This window comes from Delphinapterus leucas, chromosome 8 (genome assembly GCF_059928025.1).
Source record: "Delphinapterus leucas isolate spDelLeu-1000000601 "Yukka" chromosome 8, BTC_Dleu_Yukka2, whole genome shotgun sequence".
In the NCBI taxonomy this organism is placed as follows: domain Eukaryota; kingdom Metazoa; phylum Chordata; class Mammalia; order Artiodactyla; family Monodontidae; genus Delphinapterus; species Delphinapterus leucas.
Window position 1 is genome coordinate 3,175,753 of NC_143136.1, and position 21,192 is coordinate 3,196,944.

At 50.0% G+C, this 21,192-nt stretch overlaps 1 protein-coding gene across 14 annotated transcripts in view; it reads right to left on the minus strand.

The window, feature by feature from the left end:
* Positions 1–20,022, minus strand: part of SCLY (selenocysteine lyase) — a 29,691-nt gene extending 9,669 nt beyond the window's left edge. For 2 of the 14 annotated variants that reach the window (XR_002643805.2, XR_002643806.2), the window contains exons 1-7: positions 19,731–20,022; positions 16,795–16,955; positions 10,824–10,924; positions 6,226–6,406; positions 2,881–3,008; positions 2,536–2,700; positions 1,414–1,520 (exon numbers count right to left, since the gene is read on the minus strand). Coding sequence is in view for 12 of the 14 variants with exons in the window: in XM_022568103.2 (XP_022423811.1) it covers positions 1,414–1,520; positions 2,536–2,700; positions 2,881–3,008; positions 6,226–6,406; positions 10,824–10,924; positions 16,795–16,955; positions 19,731–19,819 (932 nt within the window). In the remaining 2 variants the exon portion in view is untranslated. The other 12 variants (XM_022568103.2, XM_022568107.2, XM_022568097.2 and 9 more) reach the window with 10 other exon arrangements.
* Positions 20,023–21,192: the final 1,170 nt, after the last annotated feature.

Below are 21,192 nucleotides of genomic sequence, written 5' to 3' on the forward strand. Positions count from 1 at the left end.
CTGTCTGTTTTTTATATTGGTTACTTCTATTGTTCTTTCAGTTCACTCTTTCCTCTGTTGCCCCTATTCTGCTGGTGAGCCTGTCCACTGAGCTTTTTACTTTGGCTGTTGTAGTTTTTAGTTCTAAAATTTCTGTTTAGTTCTTCTCTACATCTTCTTCTTCTTTGCTGACACTTTCTATTTCTTCTGTTTCGAGGGTGTTCATAATTGCTCATTAAAGCATTTTTATTGTGTTTGCCTTAAAATCTCTTATCAGATAATTCTAACATCTTTGTCATCTCAGTGTTGGCATCTCTTGATCGTCTTTTTTCTTTGATTTAAGATCTTTCTGGTTCTCAGTATGATGAGCGATTTTCAGTTGAAACCTGGACAGCCCTATGTCGTTATGAATCTGGATGCTTCTTAACCCTTCCATATTAGCTGTCTTTTTTTGACCTTCCTCTGGCAGGAGGAGTGTGCCAACTGACTACTGCCAAGCGGGGGCGGACGTCCAGGTTCCCTCCTCGGCCTGTGTCAACATCCAAGAGGAGAACGCACCTTGTTAGTGATGGGTATGGGTGGAAGCCCAGGGTGCCCACATGGTCTCCACTGACACCTTGGTGGGGTGCATGACTGTGGTGGGGCAAAAGTCCTGGCTCTTCACTAGGCCCTGTCTGACACAGGCGGGGCATGGAGCTCTTGTCACAGCCTGTGTGGGTGAAGTCTGGGCTCCCTGCTCTCCTTTGTGGCACAGGTGGGGGCAGCAGCAGTTTACCATGGTGACGGGCTGGAGAAGAGCAGGGATTGTCTAAAAGTTCTCTGTATTGCTAGGCTCTCCTTTCCCTGGTCCACTGGCTGGAGAGAGAGGGCTTTCTTGGGCATTTTTCATCAGCCCTTATTGGTGTTTCTGAGTTGCGGGCTTCTTCTGCTCTAATTCTGGAATAAAGGAAGCAAGAGAAACCCTAGGGAACTCACCGCATGTTGTCTGTTTCTTCCTCTTGTTATCAAGTTTCTGACAACACGTGTGGTGCTGGTGCCACCTCATTCCCTGGTTAAAACACCCCTGCAGGTCACGGGGACACAGGCGCTTTCAGAGAGGAAACCAGGTGCTCACCCCACAGTCAAGAGAAGGGCAGCACATCTCAGCTGGGGGGCTCCGGCGGCACCTCTTTGGTGGGCTGGGCCAAAATAACAAAAGAAACTGGATGCTTTGAAGCAGCTGAAAGAGACTTCCTTCATCTGCTTTGAATCATCCCCAACGAGACTGCAGATCTGTGAGTCCCAAGTGTAGAACCGGCCAGTGGAGCCACATCTGACTCAGTGGAGATGAGAGTGCTGTGCTATCACCGTGCTTCCAAGAGACGGGAGAGCCACTGCCCTACATACAGACAACACAGCCAGCGGCCCAGACACCTCGTTAAACTTCTACCTTACCCTGGCCTGAAATTCCGTTCTTGTCCACCTCCAAACAGCATAGGGTACAGAGGGGTGAGTTCACCGAGCCCTCGGACATAAAGTGCTCCAATCCTGGGGCCATAGAACTGAAAGAAAAGTCAGTCATTTATTCAACAAGAACCTTCTGGGGACCTTCTCCATATACGTATTGAGAGGCCCACAGAGATACTCTACGACGTCCGGGCCCACCTCCTCTGGTCCCGCAGGTGGCCACCCATCCCCACTGCAGACACGCGGGGGTCACAGAAGCCTTTGGGTGGGGGCAGGTGCTGGACTCTGGCCCCCAGCTCGGGGGCAGCAGAGCACCTGCATGGCGCGTGGGAGACTCTGTGAAGGAGAGGGGCTGGAGAGAGAGATGGCCAAGGGCTGTCCTGTGGATGACTCCATGCTCTCAAATCCACATTAGCTAGAAATCTCAAGGGCCGCCGTGTCAGGCCAGCACCTCACTCCCTTGGGAACCAGCTGAGGGGAAATTACTAAAAATACTCCAGCTTCTAGTCAGCTGCTGGAAAGACGAGCAAAAGCTTCAGAAGGGTCTTCACTGTTAACTATTTCCCCAGCACACCCTAGAGATGAGGGCCGTGAAAACCACACCCTCACACTCAGAGCCACACTTTTAGTCAAGTTAGAGAGGCCATCATTCTTGAACCCTGCATCTTCCGTCCCTGGGTGTGGGGCTGAGTGGGCTGAGGAGGGGTCTGCACGCACTCTCCGGGCTGCAGAGCTCACTCACTCCCGGGCTAAACCCACCTGTGACCTCCACTCCCCCCATCCTCCCCCCGACCCTGCCTCTCCCCCTCCCACTCCCCCCTCCCCCGATGGCCTTACCTGGCCTCCCCTCCTGCCCCCTATGGGCTGCGCTGCCCAGTATTTCCGGTGGGCACTCAGCCCTCGGCATCCTAGCTCTGCCGGGCTCTCCTCTGAGCTGCCGAGGGCGGGGCCGCGGTCTGCCCATCACCATGACCCAGGGCCTCGCCGGGCATGTGTGCCGGGTGCACCGGTGACGGAGGATGAGCGGGGCCATGGGCTCTGCTCGCAGGTGAGCCTCGCGGGCATCGAGGTGTCTCCCCGGCAGGAGGGCAGGAAGGCGGATGGACGCACCTTGTGGCCCACGACGGTCAGGAAGTCCACGCCCAGGTCCCGCACGTCCACGCGCCGCTTCCCCAAGGCCTGGGCGGCATCCGTGTGCACAAGCACCCCCGGCAGCCCGCCCGCCGCCCGCTGCTGGTTCAGGGCTCGGACTCGCCGGCTGATCTCAGGCACTGGCTGGAGAGGGAGAAACACACGGCTGAGTGTGTTGATTTGATGAAGACGGAATGAGAGAAATGAGGAGTTGTTAATGAGGATGCACCAAAAGGTTCCCGGATTGAAGAACAGGGGAAAGAAGAGGCGGGGCTGGGAAGCCGGGGTCCGCGCTCCATCTTCCTAAGAGGTGCCGCGACTCACCATGATGACGCCTGTCTCGTTATTGGCCAGCATGATGGTCACGAGGCACGTGGTCGGGCGGACGGCCGCCAGGATGTCCTCAGCCTCCACCTGCCCATTCACCTTGGACACGGGGACAAAGGTGACCTCTGAGGAATAAGACACAAGCATGAGGTCAAACCCACAATGTATCCTTTCTGGAACATTTACTTAGACACAGTGAAAAAAGCAGTTTATCATAAAGGTTCAGAAAACTATGAAGAAGGAATATGAGCCCCTTTATCGCCCCGTCCACAGACAACTGGCTTGAAGGCTTCGTCAATGAGCTTCAGTTGGGGGGCTGTCTGGGGACACCCTGTTCCGCCTCTAAGGGACCCGCAAGCAGCTGAGACGCCCTCAGTTCATGGGAGCATCTTGAGGCGCTAAGTACTTAACCTTCCCTCATTCAGCACTGACCCAGCCTTTGTTAAGCACCTACCGTGTGCCAGGCACTGCTCCAGGCCCCTAGAATCCTACTACTGCAGATGGAAAATAACGAGACGTGACCAAATCGAGGTTTTGGGTTCAAAATGGTGAAGACAAACACACCCATTTTCCCCTCAAGGTCCCATGGAAACGAGAGAACGGATATATTTCTCAATAAGGGCGACCACCTGTGGACAAGGAATTTTGAGCAATGCCCAGAATACAGAAAGATGATGTCATTAGACTAACAGCATCAGGGAGAACCCACCCAGGACACTGATAGGCGAAAACTAACTCCACAGAAAGTAGGAAAGGATCCAGAGGCCACCCACGTTCAGGGTGCACTTGTGGAGAGCAGGGTGGGGGCCCACTGCCGAGGCAGGCAGGGGACCAGGTTCCGACGGACGAGGACCCCCGCCTCATACCCAGCAAGTGGGTGGCAGCAGCGCTGGCCTCGACAGCAGGCGGGCTCCGGGGTGGGCGGGCAGCAAGAGAAGGGCGGAGCTGGTGCATCCACTACGGGACTCAAAGGGGAGCAAAGGAAAGGCAACTCCGGCCAGGACTTCTGTCTTTTTATTAAGTCTATGAGCACCTGCTCAACATCGTCAGCCCTCAGGGAGACGCAGATCAAAACCCCCACGAGCTCTCACTTCACACCCGCTAGGACGGCTGTTACGGAAAACACAGACACTAACACACGTTGGCGAGGACACATGGAGAAACTGGAGCCCCCAGGCACTGCTGGTGGAAATGGAAAACAGTGCAGCTACTGCGGGATACAGAGGTTAGGGTTAAACACCAAGATACTGCAAAAGGTGAAACAGAGTTACCACATGACACAGCAATTTCACTCCTGGGTATATACTCAAGAGAAACAAAAACATTCGTCCACACAAAGACTTCTACACAAATGCTCACAATGGCATTATTCATAGTATCAAATGTCCATCAAATGTTCATCAACTGACGAATGGATAAAATGTGAATATTATTCACCCATAAAAAGGAATGGAATACTGACACAGGCTACAACGCAGATGAACCCTGAAAACATGATGCTAAGTGAAAGAAGCCAATTACAAAAGACCACATATCATGTGACTCCATTCATATGAAAGTCCAGAATGGGGAAATCTCCAGAGACAGAATGTATTAGTGGTTGCCCAGGGTTGAGGGAAACAGAGTTACAGTTAACAGATGCGAGGTTCTTTTGAGGGTCAGGACATGCTCTATAATCGACTGTGGTGATGGTTGCACGACTCTGTGAATTCACTAAAAACTACCGAATCGTACACTTCAAACGGGTGAAGAGTATCACACGTGAGCTCCATCTCCATAAAGCTGACATATACAGTAAAAAACAACAGCAACAATTGGACAGCGTGGAGGTGGAGGGGTGTGAGACAGTTGAGGTCAAGTCCCCGTTTTATACCAGGGAGTCAACAAATAGATGCTAAGAAATGGAGATTATGTGTGTAAGTTATTAAGTATTAACGTGGAAGTAATTAAAGTGATAATGCCACAACCACGATAAAACCTGAGGGTAGACTTGAGGGGCAGCTGCCTCTGAGGAGCCGGACTGGGGGTGGCGGGGAAGAGCCTCCACTTTACAGCAATGCTTGAAGCCCTTCTGTGATCTTTAGGTGCGTGTCTATTCTTTGTAAAAACTTGTACAATTTTAAACAAGAGGCAAAATGTAACAGCAACCAATAACAATGTATTAAGTTGCCCTTCCCTGTACCTGAGACACAGAAAAAAAGGCACCAGGGATTAAAAGGAAGGACAGTTTAAACAAGAAAGTTGGACATGACTGTTTTTTAGTTAGAGTGGTGCATAAAGAGAAAAACCTTTCCAGTGGTCAAAGGGGAAAAGTGGTAACAAGGCTCACAGTCAAACCGAGCAGTTCTGGCACACTCCTTTATCGTTTTGTTTTGTTTTGGTTTGGTTTTTGCGGTACGCGGGCCTCTCACTGCTGCGGCCTCTCCCGTTGCGGAGCACAGGCTCCGGACGCGCAGGCTCAGCGGCCATGGCTCACGGGCCCAGCCGCTCCGCGGCATGTGGGATCTTCCCAGACAGGGGCACGAACCCGTGTCCCCTGCATCGGCAGGCGGACTCTCAACCACTGCGCCACCAGGGAAGCCCTCCTTTATCTTTAAGATAAGAACACTCTCGCCTGCCTCCCCTTCAGGTTTCCAGGCAGATTAGGTAAGAAGGCAAATGCTTCGTAGAAAACCAGTCTTATTCCAAGGAGAGGTCAACCCTGGCTGTCTTGGGAAAAATGTCTCTTACGTTTCCAAAAGCTAGTATCTATACCCTGTGTCTTGAGATGTCACATCACAGGACATGTGAAAGGACCAGAAGTAGCCAGGGCCACTGCCACTGCTGGGCAGAGGCTCCACCTGCCCCTCAGACTGCCTGGCCAGGTGCACCTCCCGGTGGGGCCCCAGCACCACCCCCCACCTCTGCTCCCCTCACCCCGGGAGGCCCTCACCTCCTCTCTGCTGAGCTAACAGGCTCCCAGCAGGGGTGCACTTATTCTTGTTTTTACCACCAGAACTTGATGTCTACTGGATCCACTTTCTTTCTACCAGAGGGAGTGCAAGCCAAGATTCAATCGTTAAAATCAAACAACGAAAAGCACGGGTTAGCATTTATAGGCATGCTATTAAATATGCACGTATGTATCATGTACAAGAGTCTGACGTCTCATGCGGTGATAAACGACCAGTTCCATGCACTGGTGATTGATTTCTCCCCCAGGGAAAATCTGGAAGGACAGGCCTCGTAACCTTCTGGAAGGAACCTTCGCCACTGGGCACAGCCAGGCAGCCCAAGCGCCAGAGGGTGAATGATTCACCGGGCCCCCCTGGGTCGCCGCACCTCAGCCAGCTGCCCACTCACCTGCCACTTGTTCTTCCACCAGGTGCTCCAGGGGCAGGCGGATGGAGTCGTGTTCCACGGTGCAGGTGACGATGTGAGGCAGGGCCCCCTCCACTGGGCTGGGACGCTCGGCCGTGTCCCCCACTGCGGCATGGATTTTGTGGAAATGTTTCACCACAGAATGGATTACTAAATTATTTGACTGCAGAGACAGAGCAGAAAAATCATTTACGAAAACTATGCTAAGGGGAGACTCAGAGTAACAATCTCTCTCATTTGTAGTTTCCTTTGTAGCTAACATTTAAAAAGAAAACAACCAAACAGAAAAACGGTCTCAAAGAAAACCAGCTCCTGAGCTGCACCTTCTGAAAGGCCGAACTACAAAGATTTGGGGGTTTTCAACTTTCAAAAATATCAGAATTCGTTTCCGGTGGATTATGCAGGCTTTTTGTTAAGCAACATTATGCATTTTAAAAATTTTCTAAATCTGTCAAAAAGAATATTTTGCCCAGGCACCCATCGCTGGTGGGAATGTGAGCTGGCACAACCTCTGTTAAGGGCCATCTGGCATATCTATCAAACAGGCCCTCTGACCCAGGAAGTCTAGTTCTTGGACTTGATCCTACAGCTACACTTGCACAGAAGCAAAATGATGGATGTAAACGGTTACTGGTTAAGTGTACAATGACGTAACAGCAAAACCTCAGGAAACCCTTCAACGTCTATCCATAAGGGGACTTGTTCAGTGGACACCAAGCAGATGTAAAAGCACAGAGGGAATGCCCTAAGGGCTGATGCCAGAGATCTCAAAGGCACTTGTTAAATGAGAAAAGGTAGCGAACATTATATGCAGCATCATACCATTTGTATAAAAAGGGCGAGAAACATACACATTTGCTTATACATCCCCCAAATCCCTGAAGAGGTAGAAAGGGAAGGAGAAAAGATATAAATCTACACACTTAATCTGTTTTTAAGGCAAAGGCTATCTCTGCGGGACTCGACGGAAACTAACAATACTGGTCTCCTGTAGGGAGAGGAAGTGGATAACTGAGGGGATGGGTGGGAGATTTTTGTTTTTAAGGACCTTTTCTCTTACTGCTAAATACAACATACACACAGAAAAGTGTATAAAACAGAAATGTAAGTTTCATGAGGAAGTATGACAGTGAAGGCCTGAGTAACCGTGACCTGGGTCAAGACGAAAACAGGACCCACACCAGGGAACACCTCACACCCGCCCTCAATCACTGCCCCGCCCCCATGCCAGCTACCTCCAGGCTGATTCGCATGGTAATCATTTCCTTGCTTTTCTTTATGCTTTTCCTCCCTAGGTAAGGATCCCTAAGTGATTTTGCTAATTTTGCCTCTTTTTGACCTTCAAATGAACGGAATTGAACTGAATTAATTTTTTTCTCAACTGAAGATCCAACCTATTCGTGTGTCTGAAGGCGCCGCCCAGCGGGAAGGCGGTGGCTGCTGCTTGTCGGGTGCTGAAGAACCCACACACGGTCAGCCGGTGCTCAGAGGACTTGAAAGGCACTGAGAGTCCAACAGGTGGCCCTGATGGAGGACCAGGCGGCCGACGGCAGGGCTCACCCAGGTCTGAGACGCAGCAAACCAGATGAAGGGGAAGAGACGGCCAGGATGGAAGGCTGGATGTGTCCCTCTGAAGGTGGATGGCCCTTTAAAGCCCCAGGTCACCCCCTCGCACAAAACACAGCGACTCCTGGTCCGGAAAGGAGGGCCTTCGGGGGCCGCACACCTCAGGTCAAAGCTGAGCCAACCCACCGTGAACGCGACGAAGGTGCCTGGGCCCCTCCCATGTGCCGCCTCCACCTGCAGGTACCAAAGGGCACAGGACTCCACACTGAGCGCCCAGGTGGCACTGGGAGCACAGCAGCCTCTGTCGGAACTGGTCAGTCACAACTAAAAACGTACCACGTGCCCCCAGGCCACCAGACTCCTCAGCACCTGGCCCCAGGCAAGACCAGAACGGCCCAAAGGGCAGCAGGGGCGGCCCCTTGCGGGGCACCAGGAGTCTGGTCCTGGGGGGTGGTCGGTGCCCAGGGGCCTGGCGGCAGCACCCCTCCCCTCTGGTCAGCTTGGCTCGGCCCGGGCCCGGCTCAGCATAGCCTCTGGCTGACGCCCGCCGCTCCACACTCACGATCCCTCCGCGCTGCTGCTGCGGACTGTGTGGTACCCTTCCACCCGGGACTGCATCAGAGGTGTGAATATCGGTCCATGCTATTTGCAGGGACACCTGCGTTGTCGCCAGTCTCTCCTGCCTGCCCCTGCTGCCCACGTGCCCCCTTCTTCTATGGTACGTACCTGAGAGGAGCTGCTGGCTGATGGGGTGGCATGGCCTCGACTTCACGAGGTGATGCCAACCCACCTTCCAGAACGGTTTCCAGCCTACACTCCTGTCAGCACCGTGCGTGCTCGCTGCTGTGCATCCTTTGTCAATACTTCTTGTCGTTGGACTTCTTAATTGTTACCATCCTGATGGGTGGGCAGAGGCAACCCATGTTGTTGTTTACCCTTGTATTCTGATCACTTAATGAGGCTGAGTACCTTCTCCCACGTAGAAACCACATGGGTTTCTCTGTGAAGTGCATATTCACTTTTCTCGCCCATTTTTCTACCATCTTCGCCCACTGTCAGGCTGGTCTTCTGATTTCCTTCAGGGTTCTCTGATGAACTACAAATTGTTTAGTGGTGGTGGTGGTGGTAGAATTTATCGACCTTTTCTTTTATGATTAAAGTTCTCTGTATTTTATCTAAGAAATCCATCTCTTCAACATCACAAAGGCCAGGCCTTGTCACGTGACAAGGACCCATCCAGGTATGGCCCTGTTTCGGGCCTCGTGTCTCTCCTGCCCTAAGACCGGCTGCCTTAATTAGTAGAACAATTCACGGTGTTCTTAATCTTGAAGAAGATTTGGCTATTCTTGGCATTGTGTATTTCCATATAAATTAGTTTGCGAGATTCCCTCAGAAAAGAGTCAGAATTTTGACTGAAGTTGCTTTGAATCTACAGATCAGTCTGGAAAGAGCTGACATATTTATCATACTGAGTCTTCCCATCTGTGAACATGGTATATGCTGCATTTATTTAGAACTTCTTTGAAGGCTCTCGGTAATGTTTCTATTCCTTTCCCAACGTGTGTGTGCAGGTGTCTTACAAAAGCTTTTTTACTAGATTTATTTCCTAAGTATTTGATATTTTTTGGTGCTCTGGTAAATACCTGTTTGTTGCTGGTACATAAAAATACAATTGATTTTTTTATCTAATAACTTTGCTGAATTTATTTACTAACTCTAATAATCTAGCTGCAGATTCTCTTGGTTTTTTATGTAGACAGTCACATCACCTGTGGATGACCTTCTTCTCCAATAAGAAAATGAGATGGTGAGAATTACTAACTGAGTAGAGACCTTGACATCATCACACTGTCACTGAGTATCTTCTATCAATTTAAAAAGAAGTACCTTTGAAATCGGGTCAAACCTCAAACTCTTTTTTTTTTTTCTTTTAATTGAAGTAGAGTTGATTTACAATGTTGTGTTAGTTTCAGGTGTACAGCAAAGTGATTCCATTATATATATGTTCTTTTTCAGATTCTCTTCCATTGCACATTATTACCAGATACTGAACATAGTTCCCTGTGCTGTAGAGTAGGTCCTTGTTGGTTGTCTATTTTATATAAGTAGTGTGTATCTGTTAATCCCAAACTCCTAATTTATCTCTCCCCCGTTTCCCCTTTGATAACCCTTAGTTTGTTTGCTGTGTCTGTGAGTCTATAAATAAGTTCATTTATATCATTTTTTTAAGGTTCCACATATAAGTGATATCACATTATATTTGTCTTTCTGTCTGACTTACTTCAGTCAGTATGACAGTCTCTAGGTCCATCCATGTTGCTGCAAATGGCATTATTTCATTCTTTGTTTATGGCTGAGTAGTATTCCATTGTGTATATATATTTACACCACATCTTGATCCATTCATCTGTCCATGGACATTCAGGTTGTTCCCATGTCTTGGTTATTGTAAATAGTGCTGCTATCAACACTGGGGTGCATGTATCTTTTCGAATTAGAGTTTTTGTCTTTTCCAGATGTATGCCCATGAGTGGGATTGCTGGGTCATACAGCAGTTCTATTTTTAGTTTTTTAAGGAACCTCCATACTGTTCTCCATAGTGGCTGCACCAATTTACATTCCTACCAACAATGTAGAAGGGTCCTCTCTTCTCCACACCCTCTCTGCATTTATTATTTGTAGATGTTTTGATGATGGCCATTCTGATCGGAAACCTCACACTCTTAACAAGGTAAGCAACTTAGTGGGATTCAAAGGAATGATTACAGGCCAAAATGAAGGGGAAACTCTCTTTATTGAAATAGCAATGCAAAGCAAATTAATTTATACGTTATGTAACAAATATCCTATCAGCCCCCCGGAATTCACTTATAGGATAAATGCTGGCTAATTATATCAAGGACAAAGCATTACTCTTTCTTTAAAAAACAATAATACCAAGAGGCAGCCACCTTCTACTTTTTAAAAAAAATAACTTACAGCTAAAAGAACATGAGACTGTTGAGACTGTTTACCTCTGTGCCCCCGGAAGTGAAGATCATATCTTGAGGCCTCCCACCTATCATCTTGGCAAGGTTTTCCCGAGCTGCGTTGATAATCTCCTTGGCCTTCCTACCTTGAGGGACCAAAGTGGAAATTCATTAACTTTGCTTCACCAAGTCCTATCAACACATGTTTAAAAGAACAACCAGACATGAAGGAGTGAGAGATCTGAGTGGGCAGTTCTAAGACAAAACGTGCTCCACTAACGTGAGCTACAACCAGAAATCACTCGGCGAAGGGGCAGCTGTAAGATGTCAGCAAATCAGTGAAAACTACTGAGATTTCAGTAACTTAGTAAGAGCCAGAAACAAATATGGGAGGATGCCTGGGAACCCTAAAGTTCCCTGAGACATGGTTTTCTTCTTACCGGATGCTACGGAAGAGGGGAAGCTGTGGCCATCTGCCTTGCTTCCCATCTGTCAAGACAGGAGGATGAAAGGGTGGGATAATTTGCTTAAGATCACACTGCAAAACAACAAAAATAAGCAAAAATAGAACTTGTGACTCCTTGACACAAAGCCCAATGCCATATGTCATACTGCCAGTCCCCTAGGTAATGAGAAAGGTCACTGCCTCAGGGACACGTTTGCTTTCAAACAGCTGCTAGGAGCCCAGCTACTCCCAGTTTCACTGGAGAGCAGGAAAACAGGAACCAAACTTCATGCGGCAGAGAAAGAAAGGCTCTGGGATGGGAATTCTGAAAATTTTGATGGCCATTTTGAGTCTGTAGACCAGTAGACTCCAAACTTTTTTGACTATTCAGTCCTATTTATAAAAAAACTTTTTTGAGCAGGTACCACTAAAATAAACAAATAAATAATAAAACATACGTAAAAATAGAAATGTAAAAAGATGTGGTAAAAATAAATATACAAAGTAACCCACACGCTCCTTAAGACTACTGCCTAGGTTCTAATCACAAGCAATGAAGGTCTGGGGTGTCTAGGAAACCCAGTCGTTTCAACCAGTGATACTTTAAAAGACTGCAGTAAATGTCAATCAGTTTGGGCAGGACCCCGGCCTGGTCCACTGTTAGCTCCTCCTGAGTGCCGCTCAAAGCCCGTCCACCAGCTCACGGCCCACTCTTCTTCCAGGATTCTGCTGAGAAGCCCCCTCTGAGGGGATGCTGGGCTGATCCCACAGCAGCAGGTCCCCTGCCCATGCCCCACTGCCCTTCCCAAGACAATCGGGTGGCCCATGTGGCATGTAGCCCCCAGAGCCTGTTTCGATGCGCCTGTAGACCTTCATATAAGCATTTCACAGGGTTTTCTTTTTCCTTTTCAAAAATGGGTTTCATAATTTACAAACTGGTTTGCAAAAACTTCCCTTTCCACTTATCGACAAGTCTTGGAGACCCTTCTGCACAAGGATTCGGGGGGCTACCTCACCACCGTGATGTACCTATTGGAACAGTTAAAATGAAGAGACTGGCCAGTCCAAGTGCTCAGGAGGATGTGGAGAAAACGAAACTCTCATTCACATCAGTGGAAACAGAAACTGGTACAAGCACTTTGGAGATAGCACAGCAGTTCCTTAGGAAGTCAAACTTACACCTCCCATCTGACCCTGCCGTTCTGCTCCTAGGTGTTTAGGGTAAACAGTGTTTACCCAAGAAAAAAGAAGGTGATGTCCACAACTTGTACATCAACATACGCCCAAAATGCCAACCCAGACCTTGTTCTGGACGCCACTCACCCTACCTGGATGTCCAACAGGCATCTGAAACTACACACATTCAAAGCTGGATGTCCGGGGGCTTCCCTGGTGGTGCAGTGGTTAAGAATCTGCCTGCCAAGGCAGGGGACACGGGTTCAAGCCATGGTCCGGGAAGATCCCACACGCTGCTGAGCAACTAAGCCCGTGCGCCACAACTATTGAGCTTGCACTCTAGAGCCCGTGAGCCACAACTACTTAGCCCACGTGCCACAACTACTGAAGCGTGCACGCCTAGAGCCCGTGCTCTGCAACAAGAGAAGCCACCGCAATGAGAAGCCCGCGTACCTCAACGAAGAGTAGCCCCCGCTCGCCGCAACTAGAGAAAGCCCGTGCGCAGCAATGAAGACCCAACGCAGCCAAAAATAAATAATAAATTTAAAAACAAAAACAAACAAACAAAGCTGAATGCCTGCCTCCCTCCCCTCAAACTGGCTCCTTTCTCAAAGGCTCCCAGCCTTTCCTTTCTCAGTAAGTAAATGGCATCTCAGTCCTTCCAGGGGACCAGGGTGAAAGCCCCTGTCTTTCTCCTACCCCATCACCCAACCCATTATCAAATCCTGTAGGATGTGCCGTCAAAAATATCCAGAATCCAACCCCACCTCCCCCTGCCCCAGCCACCAGCTGAGTCAAGGCCACTGCTGGGATATTCCCCTGGCATGACCCCAACTCCACGGACCCCACTGTGGTCCATTCTCCACAAAGTGGCCAAAGTAATGCCTTGAAAACCCAACAGTTCTTTGTGCTCTGTGCTTTTCCCTCACCGGGAACAATGCTCGGCACACAGTAGGTACTCAACCAATATTGGTTAAATCACCTGTGTTCAAAGTGTGGTCTGGGGAACTCTGGGGGTCCACAAAGTCAAAACTATTTTCATAATAATACTGAGACATCATTTGCCTTTTTTACACCCATTTTCTCACAGGTATATAAGGAAGCCCTCCAGAGGCTACGTGATGTGAATATTGCAATGGACTGGATACAGAGCCAGGTATGGGACCCAAACGTCTTCTATTTATCCAGACCTTGAAGATTTTCAAACGTGTACAACAGTGCCATTCTTCTCACTAAATTTGTTCTGCTTTGGAAAAGATAGTTTCTTTTTCATAAAAAAAAGTTAACATGCAATGAATTTACTATTGTTACCTTGAATGAGTAGGTGTGTATCTGTTTAAAGCGCTTTAGTGCTAAGTTCAGATACGGCAAATATCTACAGACAAAGCACGCATGAGCAGAGGCTCTTTGGGGTCCTTAATACGTTTCCAGAGTGTGGGGTCCCGTGAGCGACCTCAGTTACGTCACCCCTCTGCTCAGGCCCTCCAGACGCACTCCACCCCAGGCCCATGAGAGCCAGCCCTCACCTCACAGTGGCCTCCACAGCCCAGCGTGGCACTGCCCCCAAACCCCTGGGACCCCCGAACCCCCTGCTGTCACCCACAGCCCTCTGCCTGCAGTGCCTCCCCAGGTGTCCCCTCCTCATGTCTGCAAACGTATGTCATCCGAGAGCAGGGTCATCCTCCGTGAAGCGGGGCCCCTGCCCCAGAACTGTGTGCCCTTCATCGGCTTCACTGCTCCCCACAGGGCCTTGTCCACCTCACACACCTGCATCTGTAACTGCCCTGCCTGCCGCCCCTCACAAGAGCAGGACCTTTGCCTGTTGGCTGCCCCACCCACCAGGCACAGAGTAAGCGCCCTCCAGGCAAGCTGAGTGGATGGCTCACGGGGGAGGACCAGAGCCCTTGAAGGTGAGCCCCAGACACCTGGGCAAAAGGCCCTAGGGAATCCCTGACAGCAGCAGGAGGGGTGATGGTGGGAAAACCCCAGAACCCAGGGCTAGGAGAGCTGGGTTCCATCTGGGGACCAGCCCGAGATGCTGCAGGCCGCTGGCCCACTCTAAGAGCGGACGCCCTCAGCTGTGAACCTGAGCCCCGATCCCCACCCACCATGCAGGTTCTCACTAATAAGAAAAGTGGGTGCGTGCGAGAGCACCGTCAACCTAACTCACTGTACACACAGTGACACCCTCCCTGCATTTCCACAGCCAGAGGCACCCACCAGCGCTGGGGGGTGAGCCCGGGAACGTCATAGCACGGCGTGTGTACTGCCGTGTCAGCTAAGAAAGAGTTCTGAAGAGACAAAAGCTTGGCTTTAGTAAAGTTTTCTTCTCATTACACTAGGCATGCTGATTGTAGAATTAAATACCATGATACAAAAAGAAAATACTCAAAACCTCCTGCCATGCCGCTACTCCAAGATAACTGCGGTGGGAGCATCTGGTGCGCATCCCATCTGTGTTGGGGCCGCCCTTGCTGCCACTCTCCCTCCCTACCACGGAGGCATTTTCAGCTGGAACACATCTTAATTAAGGCCACATTTAAATGAAGAAAGTCTTAGATGAGTTAAGAATTTAGAGCCCATTTCCCAACTTCCACTGCAACCGAAATGCCAACGCGTGGCCATGGGACCAACCTCTGGCAATGGGTTATAGGCCAGAGTGGTACTTGCAACTTCCAGAAGTGTCTCTGAAGGACTCAGGCAGCCCTTTCTCCTCCTCTTTCTCTCTGTCCCACAGGCCGGACTGCTTACATGATGGCTTGAACTGCAGGAGCCATCTTGACCCCAAGGGGCAGGTGCACGTTAAAGATGGAAGAAGTTCTAAGATAGAAGGAGGTGCATCTCTGGTAGTGGCTGGGCAGCCACATGGGCCCTGGACCGTAAGAGAAATAAATTTCAAGCTGTTTAATCTACAGTTATTTGGGAGTTTCTCACAGCAAAACTATACATCTGCCATACTTGCTCTATATAATTTTTTCTTGGGTGGTGGGCAGGGGAATCAATCACACTGCACATTTATAACGTGCATTTTCCACTTGGGCCAAATGCTGCAACTCTCCTCCTAGGTCGTCAATACAGTCCACACCATTGCTTTAAGGGCGACCAGAACTCACGCCAGGGCCTCTGCCCACTTATGTGATCCATCCGTGACTGATGGACACTGAGGCTATAAGCGAGGTAGTAAAAAACATCTCGGGTTTCTAAACTCTGCCCATACCGCCTTAATATTGGCCTTAAAACAGATTACCCTCCAAGGGATTATTATCATTATTAAATCATAATATTGTCGAAATAATTAAACCATTCTATCATACAGCTGATTTTTTCTTTCTTTCCTTTTTTTTTTTCTTTTCCATTTCTACCTGAGTGTCAACAGAGAATTACTGCAATGCATTTTTAGTTATGGTTCTTAATTTGTGGAAACAAAGGCTGTCAAGGCAACATGCAATCCACAGACAGACAGGCTTCATCAGGTCTAGAAGGGTTATTTCTCCCTGAGGGTTATTCCTAAATTTCTTCATGATAAATGCTTTTTATTAGCACTTGACTGTTCTCTGGATTCTCCAGTTTTATGCGTCAGAAACTTCAGTTTCACTAGAGGAAAGATTAGCTACAAGGCAACGTCCAGAAGATTAGCCAGAATACATGTATAAGATAAACCAACAACAAAGTTAATGAATGACTAGTATCTGATTTTGCAAAAGCTTTTAGTTATCAAGCTGTGAAGCTTTGAATAAGCAAACCGACATGAAAACCCACAAAAGTCTATAAATTTGTACACAGGCATTGCTAAATCCTAGGGCGTGGCAGTAGTCTCAAAGTTATTTTAGTTCATCAGTGATCCACAGTTAAGATAGTTTATCTTCATTATCCCTGATAAAGCATTAAATAAGAAGACACAGCTTCAGCTCACTCTCTGAAAGACACAACGTGACTCTGCCACGTAACTCCTGATTTGAAGCAAATTCTTTTCCAAGACCTCCAATTTAATGCTCTACATTAAAACAAGAATAAACGAGAAACATATAAGAATATTTATAATTGAAGAATTTGACAGTAATTTTTATTTTTAAAAAAAGACCAGGATTCTATGTGATCCTGATGTTGTAAAAGATCTATTTTGCAAATTTTGTAACAGTCGACTGAGACAGATACGTGACAGGGTTTTAATAGGTACTGTCACTACAAACAATTCTTAATAAGACAGCTTTTTCATCTGGGAAAGGAAGACAGGAGAGTATGTTAAAGATGAAAGATTATGGTATCAACAAGGCTCAAATTTGGACTTCTCAGGAAAAAACTACCCAAAATTACAGCTAAAGATTTGCAGTTAACAGAAAATCTATTCAAAATCGAGTCATCCCATGTGGGATTCTCTAATTTCTCTAAGAGTACCTCTGTCCCCCACGTCTCTGATCTGTGTGTGTCTTCTAGAACTACCTGCCGGGTAAGGGCTGCTGGGATTTCCCCAGGCTTCCTGCATGGCTTCAGTCATGGCCTGGATGACTTCTGGCTCCAGGGGGGTCGTTGCATTATAGTCCATATACACTTTCCTGCTGGAGAGAAAATAAAGACGTGCCTATTAGGGAAAAGAAGGTGAAATCTGGAAGCACAGCTGCACCCTGTCTATCGTAGCAACAGGAGCAAATAATTCAAGGTTGGGGTGCTTCTCTGCATTTACATGTGCCAGATTCTACAAGCTCAGAAATTTCCACATCTTCATTACTTATGGAAAATGTATACATGTTTTCCAACCATCTATCAATAGTATTTGCTAGTTTCCTTTATCACTGTTAGGAAATTGTCCCTTTGGACTTTCAAAACTTTTTTCCACCGCTTGGTAGGAGGGGTGGTCCGCTGGGCCTGGGCTACCTACCTGACTCCGACCTTCCTCCTGAGGGAAGAAGGGGAACCTTGCAGTCCCAGGGAGCCGCACATTCCTCAGGGCTTTTTCCCTGGTTTTTCAACTTCACCACTTCACCAGTAGTTTTCCTTTATTTCCCTGCAGTGCCTGCGATGGCGTGAGGCTCGGGTGGTCTAGGCGCCCACTGCTCCCCCCCTCTCCCCTCTGCTTCCCTGAGATGCAGTCTCCTCTGTGGGGTGGGGGGCATGTGCAGGCTTGCTTCTCCTCCCTTTGCACTTCCCGTTTTCTTTGCCTAGAATGACCACACTGACACCCCCACCTTACTTTTTAGGTCTTTGCTCCAACTTGACCTTCTTGTGAGGCAAACTGGGCTCTAAATAAAATTGCAGCCACCCATGCCCTCCTCCCCAGGGCTGTGCCCCCTGGCACCCCGTTTCTCCAAGGCACCCCATCATCTAACACACTAGACTTGCTCCTTGTTTATTCTCTGTCTCAACAGAAAGTAACAGAACAGCAGCTCCACAAGCTCCCATTTTCCTCCCAGCTCTGTCGCCAACACTGAGGACAACGGCTGGCACAGAGTAGGGGCTTGACTTATAAGGTGACAAATGTCACAGAAAGTGCACAGCCCCTGAAAGATCCCTAAGTGAAACTTATCCGTATATCTTTTTACCAGTAACAAAAACTTTCAGAAACTTTCAGGAATATGTCCTAGTAGGCAATCCTGCCAGATACCATTAATTATTTTACCTGACTTTAAAATCAGCAATAGCATTTAAACCAATCCACATGAAAATTCAAACACAATTACCAATGGCGGCTGTTAAAACACAGGTTCTTTAACCCACAGAGTGTTTTTTTTTTTGGCCGCGCCTTGCAGCATGTGGGATCTTAGTTCCCCGACCAGGGATCAAACCCATGGCCCCTGCAATGGAAGTGAGGACTCTTAACCACTGGACCACCAGGGAAGTCCCCCCCATGGAGTGTTTTAATGCAGCATCTTGTCTCTAAGATGCCCAAGCACAAGGCTTTGGGGCTTGGGAAGTCTGAGCAGCCATCCTTGGCCACCCGGGTATTAGGAATCCCTGGATCCTGTTGAGTCTTAAACCTGCATGTGCCCCTAACTCTGCTCTCACTTCCAATGATAAGTATTCCAAAATTACTCAAACTACTAGTGACCACAGCTCTTCAATCTCCTGCTTGGCTGAGTTAATTCAAAGCTTGAATTTCAGAACACTTCAGAGATTTCTCTGCCCCATTATTTGTTACTTCTTTTAAGTGCTATCAATATTGCACGGGAAAGCTAAACTTTATTAGGTTCATAACCAAAAAGAAAAAGGCATCACGAATCTCTTCTCCACTCGGTACATTTTCCCAGCTCCCTTTTCTCAGTTCCAAGCAAATGAGACCTAATGAAAGGCATGGCCTGGACCCACATTTTAAAGACACACACCCGTTCCTCATACTCAGGTAGAGAGGATTACCCCTCCTACCCAGAAAGTATTTAACAAATTCCTGGATTGAGGGTGAAGACTCACAAACAAACAAACAAAGATGCATTTCCCCCGCCCAGGGGAAGGTCCCAGCAGGCTGGAACAGCTCTGTGGGCTGGAGTGCCCCCCTGTCTTCACCCCCACTCTGCCAGGTGCTCAGGCCAGCAGCCTCGGGGCATCCTTCTTAACCCTACCTCTCCCCTACTCGGAGGACGCTTCAGCAACTGCCGGGTTTATTCTCAGTACAAACCCTTCTCCCGCCACCCCTGCCACCACTGCCGTCCACACCGCCTCTCCCTCCTCGATTGTGACAAAAGATTCCCAACTGGCTTCCCTGCTTCCTGCAACCCCTACTCCCTACAAGGCAGCCAGAAGGATTCCTTTAAAATGTAAAGTAGTAATTCGTAATATAATTAAATGACGTCACTCCCCTCTCAAACCTCCAGGACACCCCAAGTCCTTCCTGGGCTCTGCGGCTCTGCTCGCGGACAGCTGCCCCAAGCCCCTCCGCTCCGCAGTCCTCGCTGCCCTGGACCCCAAGGGCTCGTTCCTGCCCTCGGGGCCTTTGCTGCGGTTTCCTCTTCCCCGCGCGCTCGCTCCCAGAACTTGTGCGGCTCACACCTGGATGTCACTCAGGTTTTAGCCCAAGCGTCACCTCCCCGGAGCCCTTCGCAGGCCACGCCTCGCATCCGCTCGTCCTCCCAGCGCTCATCCCTGCTTTAGGCCTCCCGCGCGGACAGCCGGGCGGCGCTGCATCCCCGCGCGGACCCTCATGCCCGCGAGAGACCGGCCTGCTGGCGGCCCCTCTCCTGGAAGGACCCCTCCCCTGGAAAGTGACCACCAGCTGGCCACCCCCTCCCTCGGGGAGTGACCACCGACCGGCCGCCACCCTCAGACCTCGCCATGCGGCGCCTGGAGGGCTTCCTGGAGGAGGGCGCCGAAGGCTTCCCCTGCCTTCCGCTCAAGGAGCGCACCTCTCCGGCGGGCTCTTCTCTGCTCGGCTACCAGGCTGATTCGCCGCTCGCCCCCGCGCGTCCCTGCTCCGCGGCCCTGCCGCCTCCATCCCAACCCCTCCCAGCCCGGCCGCCCAGGGCGCAGCCCCAACCGGCAGAGCATGTCACTGTCAGGAGCGCCACCGGGAGGAGGCGGGGCCGCGAGGGCCGGGGCGAGTCCGGATTGGCTGAGGTGCGCACTCCCAGCCAATCCTCGCGCTTCAGTGGCGCTCCGCTGGGAGGCGGGGCCCCGGCTGCGCGCCGTCAGGTGACGGGATGGGGGCGGGGCTTCATGCGCGTCACAGGGGGCGTGGTCCCGGCGGCGGAGCGCGGGCGGAAAGGCTGTGAGCTGGCCCTGGGCGGTGAACGGGTAGGCGGCACCGGGAACGAGGGCGGCGGGGGCCCGGGGACGACCGGGGAGCGAGGGGTCCGCGTGCTTCCGCCCGGCTGGAGCGGGAGTCCCGGTCTTCCGAGGCCGGCGGGCCACGCCCTGCGTCACCGCTCCCGGGGGCCTCCACCATGATCCGACCCTCTGCTTGGGTGACTTTGGGTGAAATTAGGGCTCATTTCCTGCGGGTGGATCTGAGGGGTCTGGAGTGGAGGCTGTTACAGGAGCCTAGGCAAGACATGAGGAACACCAGGCCAGGGCGCAAAACGCAGGAAAGATGGATCTGGGACAGATTTAGGGAACAGGATCTGCTGAATGTGGGGCACGCGGGAGGGTGAGGGAGGAGGATGTTAGTCCCTTTACCCTGACAGGAAGGAGCCCCGGGGCGGGGAAGGTGATGGACTGAGTTTCCGACCTGTTGCTTTGTCTGAGAGGCAGCCAAATGGACATGTCTAGTGTGTCCTGCCAACCATAACACAAGTCAGTTGCGAAAGCGGTGAGAGAGGGCAAAGATCCAGATGCTTGAATTCTAATGAAGCCACCCACCGTCTCTTGCCCTTTTGACAAAATAACAATTTGTAAGTTTATTTGAGCCCTGAGCATGTGTCAGGCACTGTTCCAAGCGCCTTTCCTGTATTCACTAGTTTCCTCTTGATAACACCCTTATCAAGTGGGTGCCTTTATCCCCACTTTATATATGAGGAAAGTCAGGTACAGAAAAGGTCAGCATCTTGCCCAAGTTTACGCGGGGAGTAATGGAGCCAGAATTTGAATGCAGGAATGCTTTGTCAAGAAATTGAATTTTGGGGCTTCCCTGGTGGCACAGTGGTTGGGAGTCTGCCTGCCGATGCAGGGAACACGGGTTCGTACGGGTTCATGCCCCGGACCGGGAAGGTCCCACATGCCGCGGAGCGGCTGGGCCCGTGAGCCATGGCCGCTGAGCCTGCGCGTCCAGAGCCTGTGCTCCGCAGTGGGAGAGGCCACAGCAGTGAGAGGCCCATGTACCGCAAAAAAAAAAAAAAAAAAAAAGAAATTGAATTTTAATTGGATGTTTGT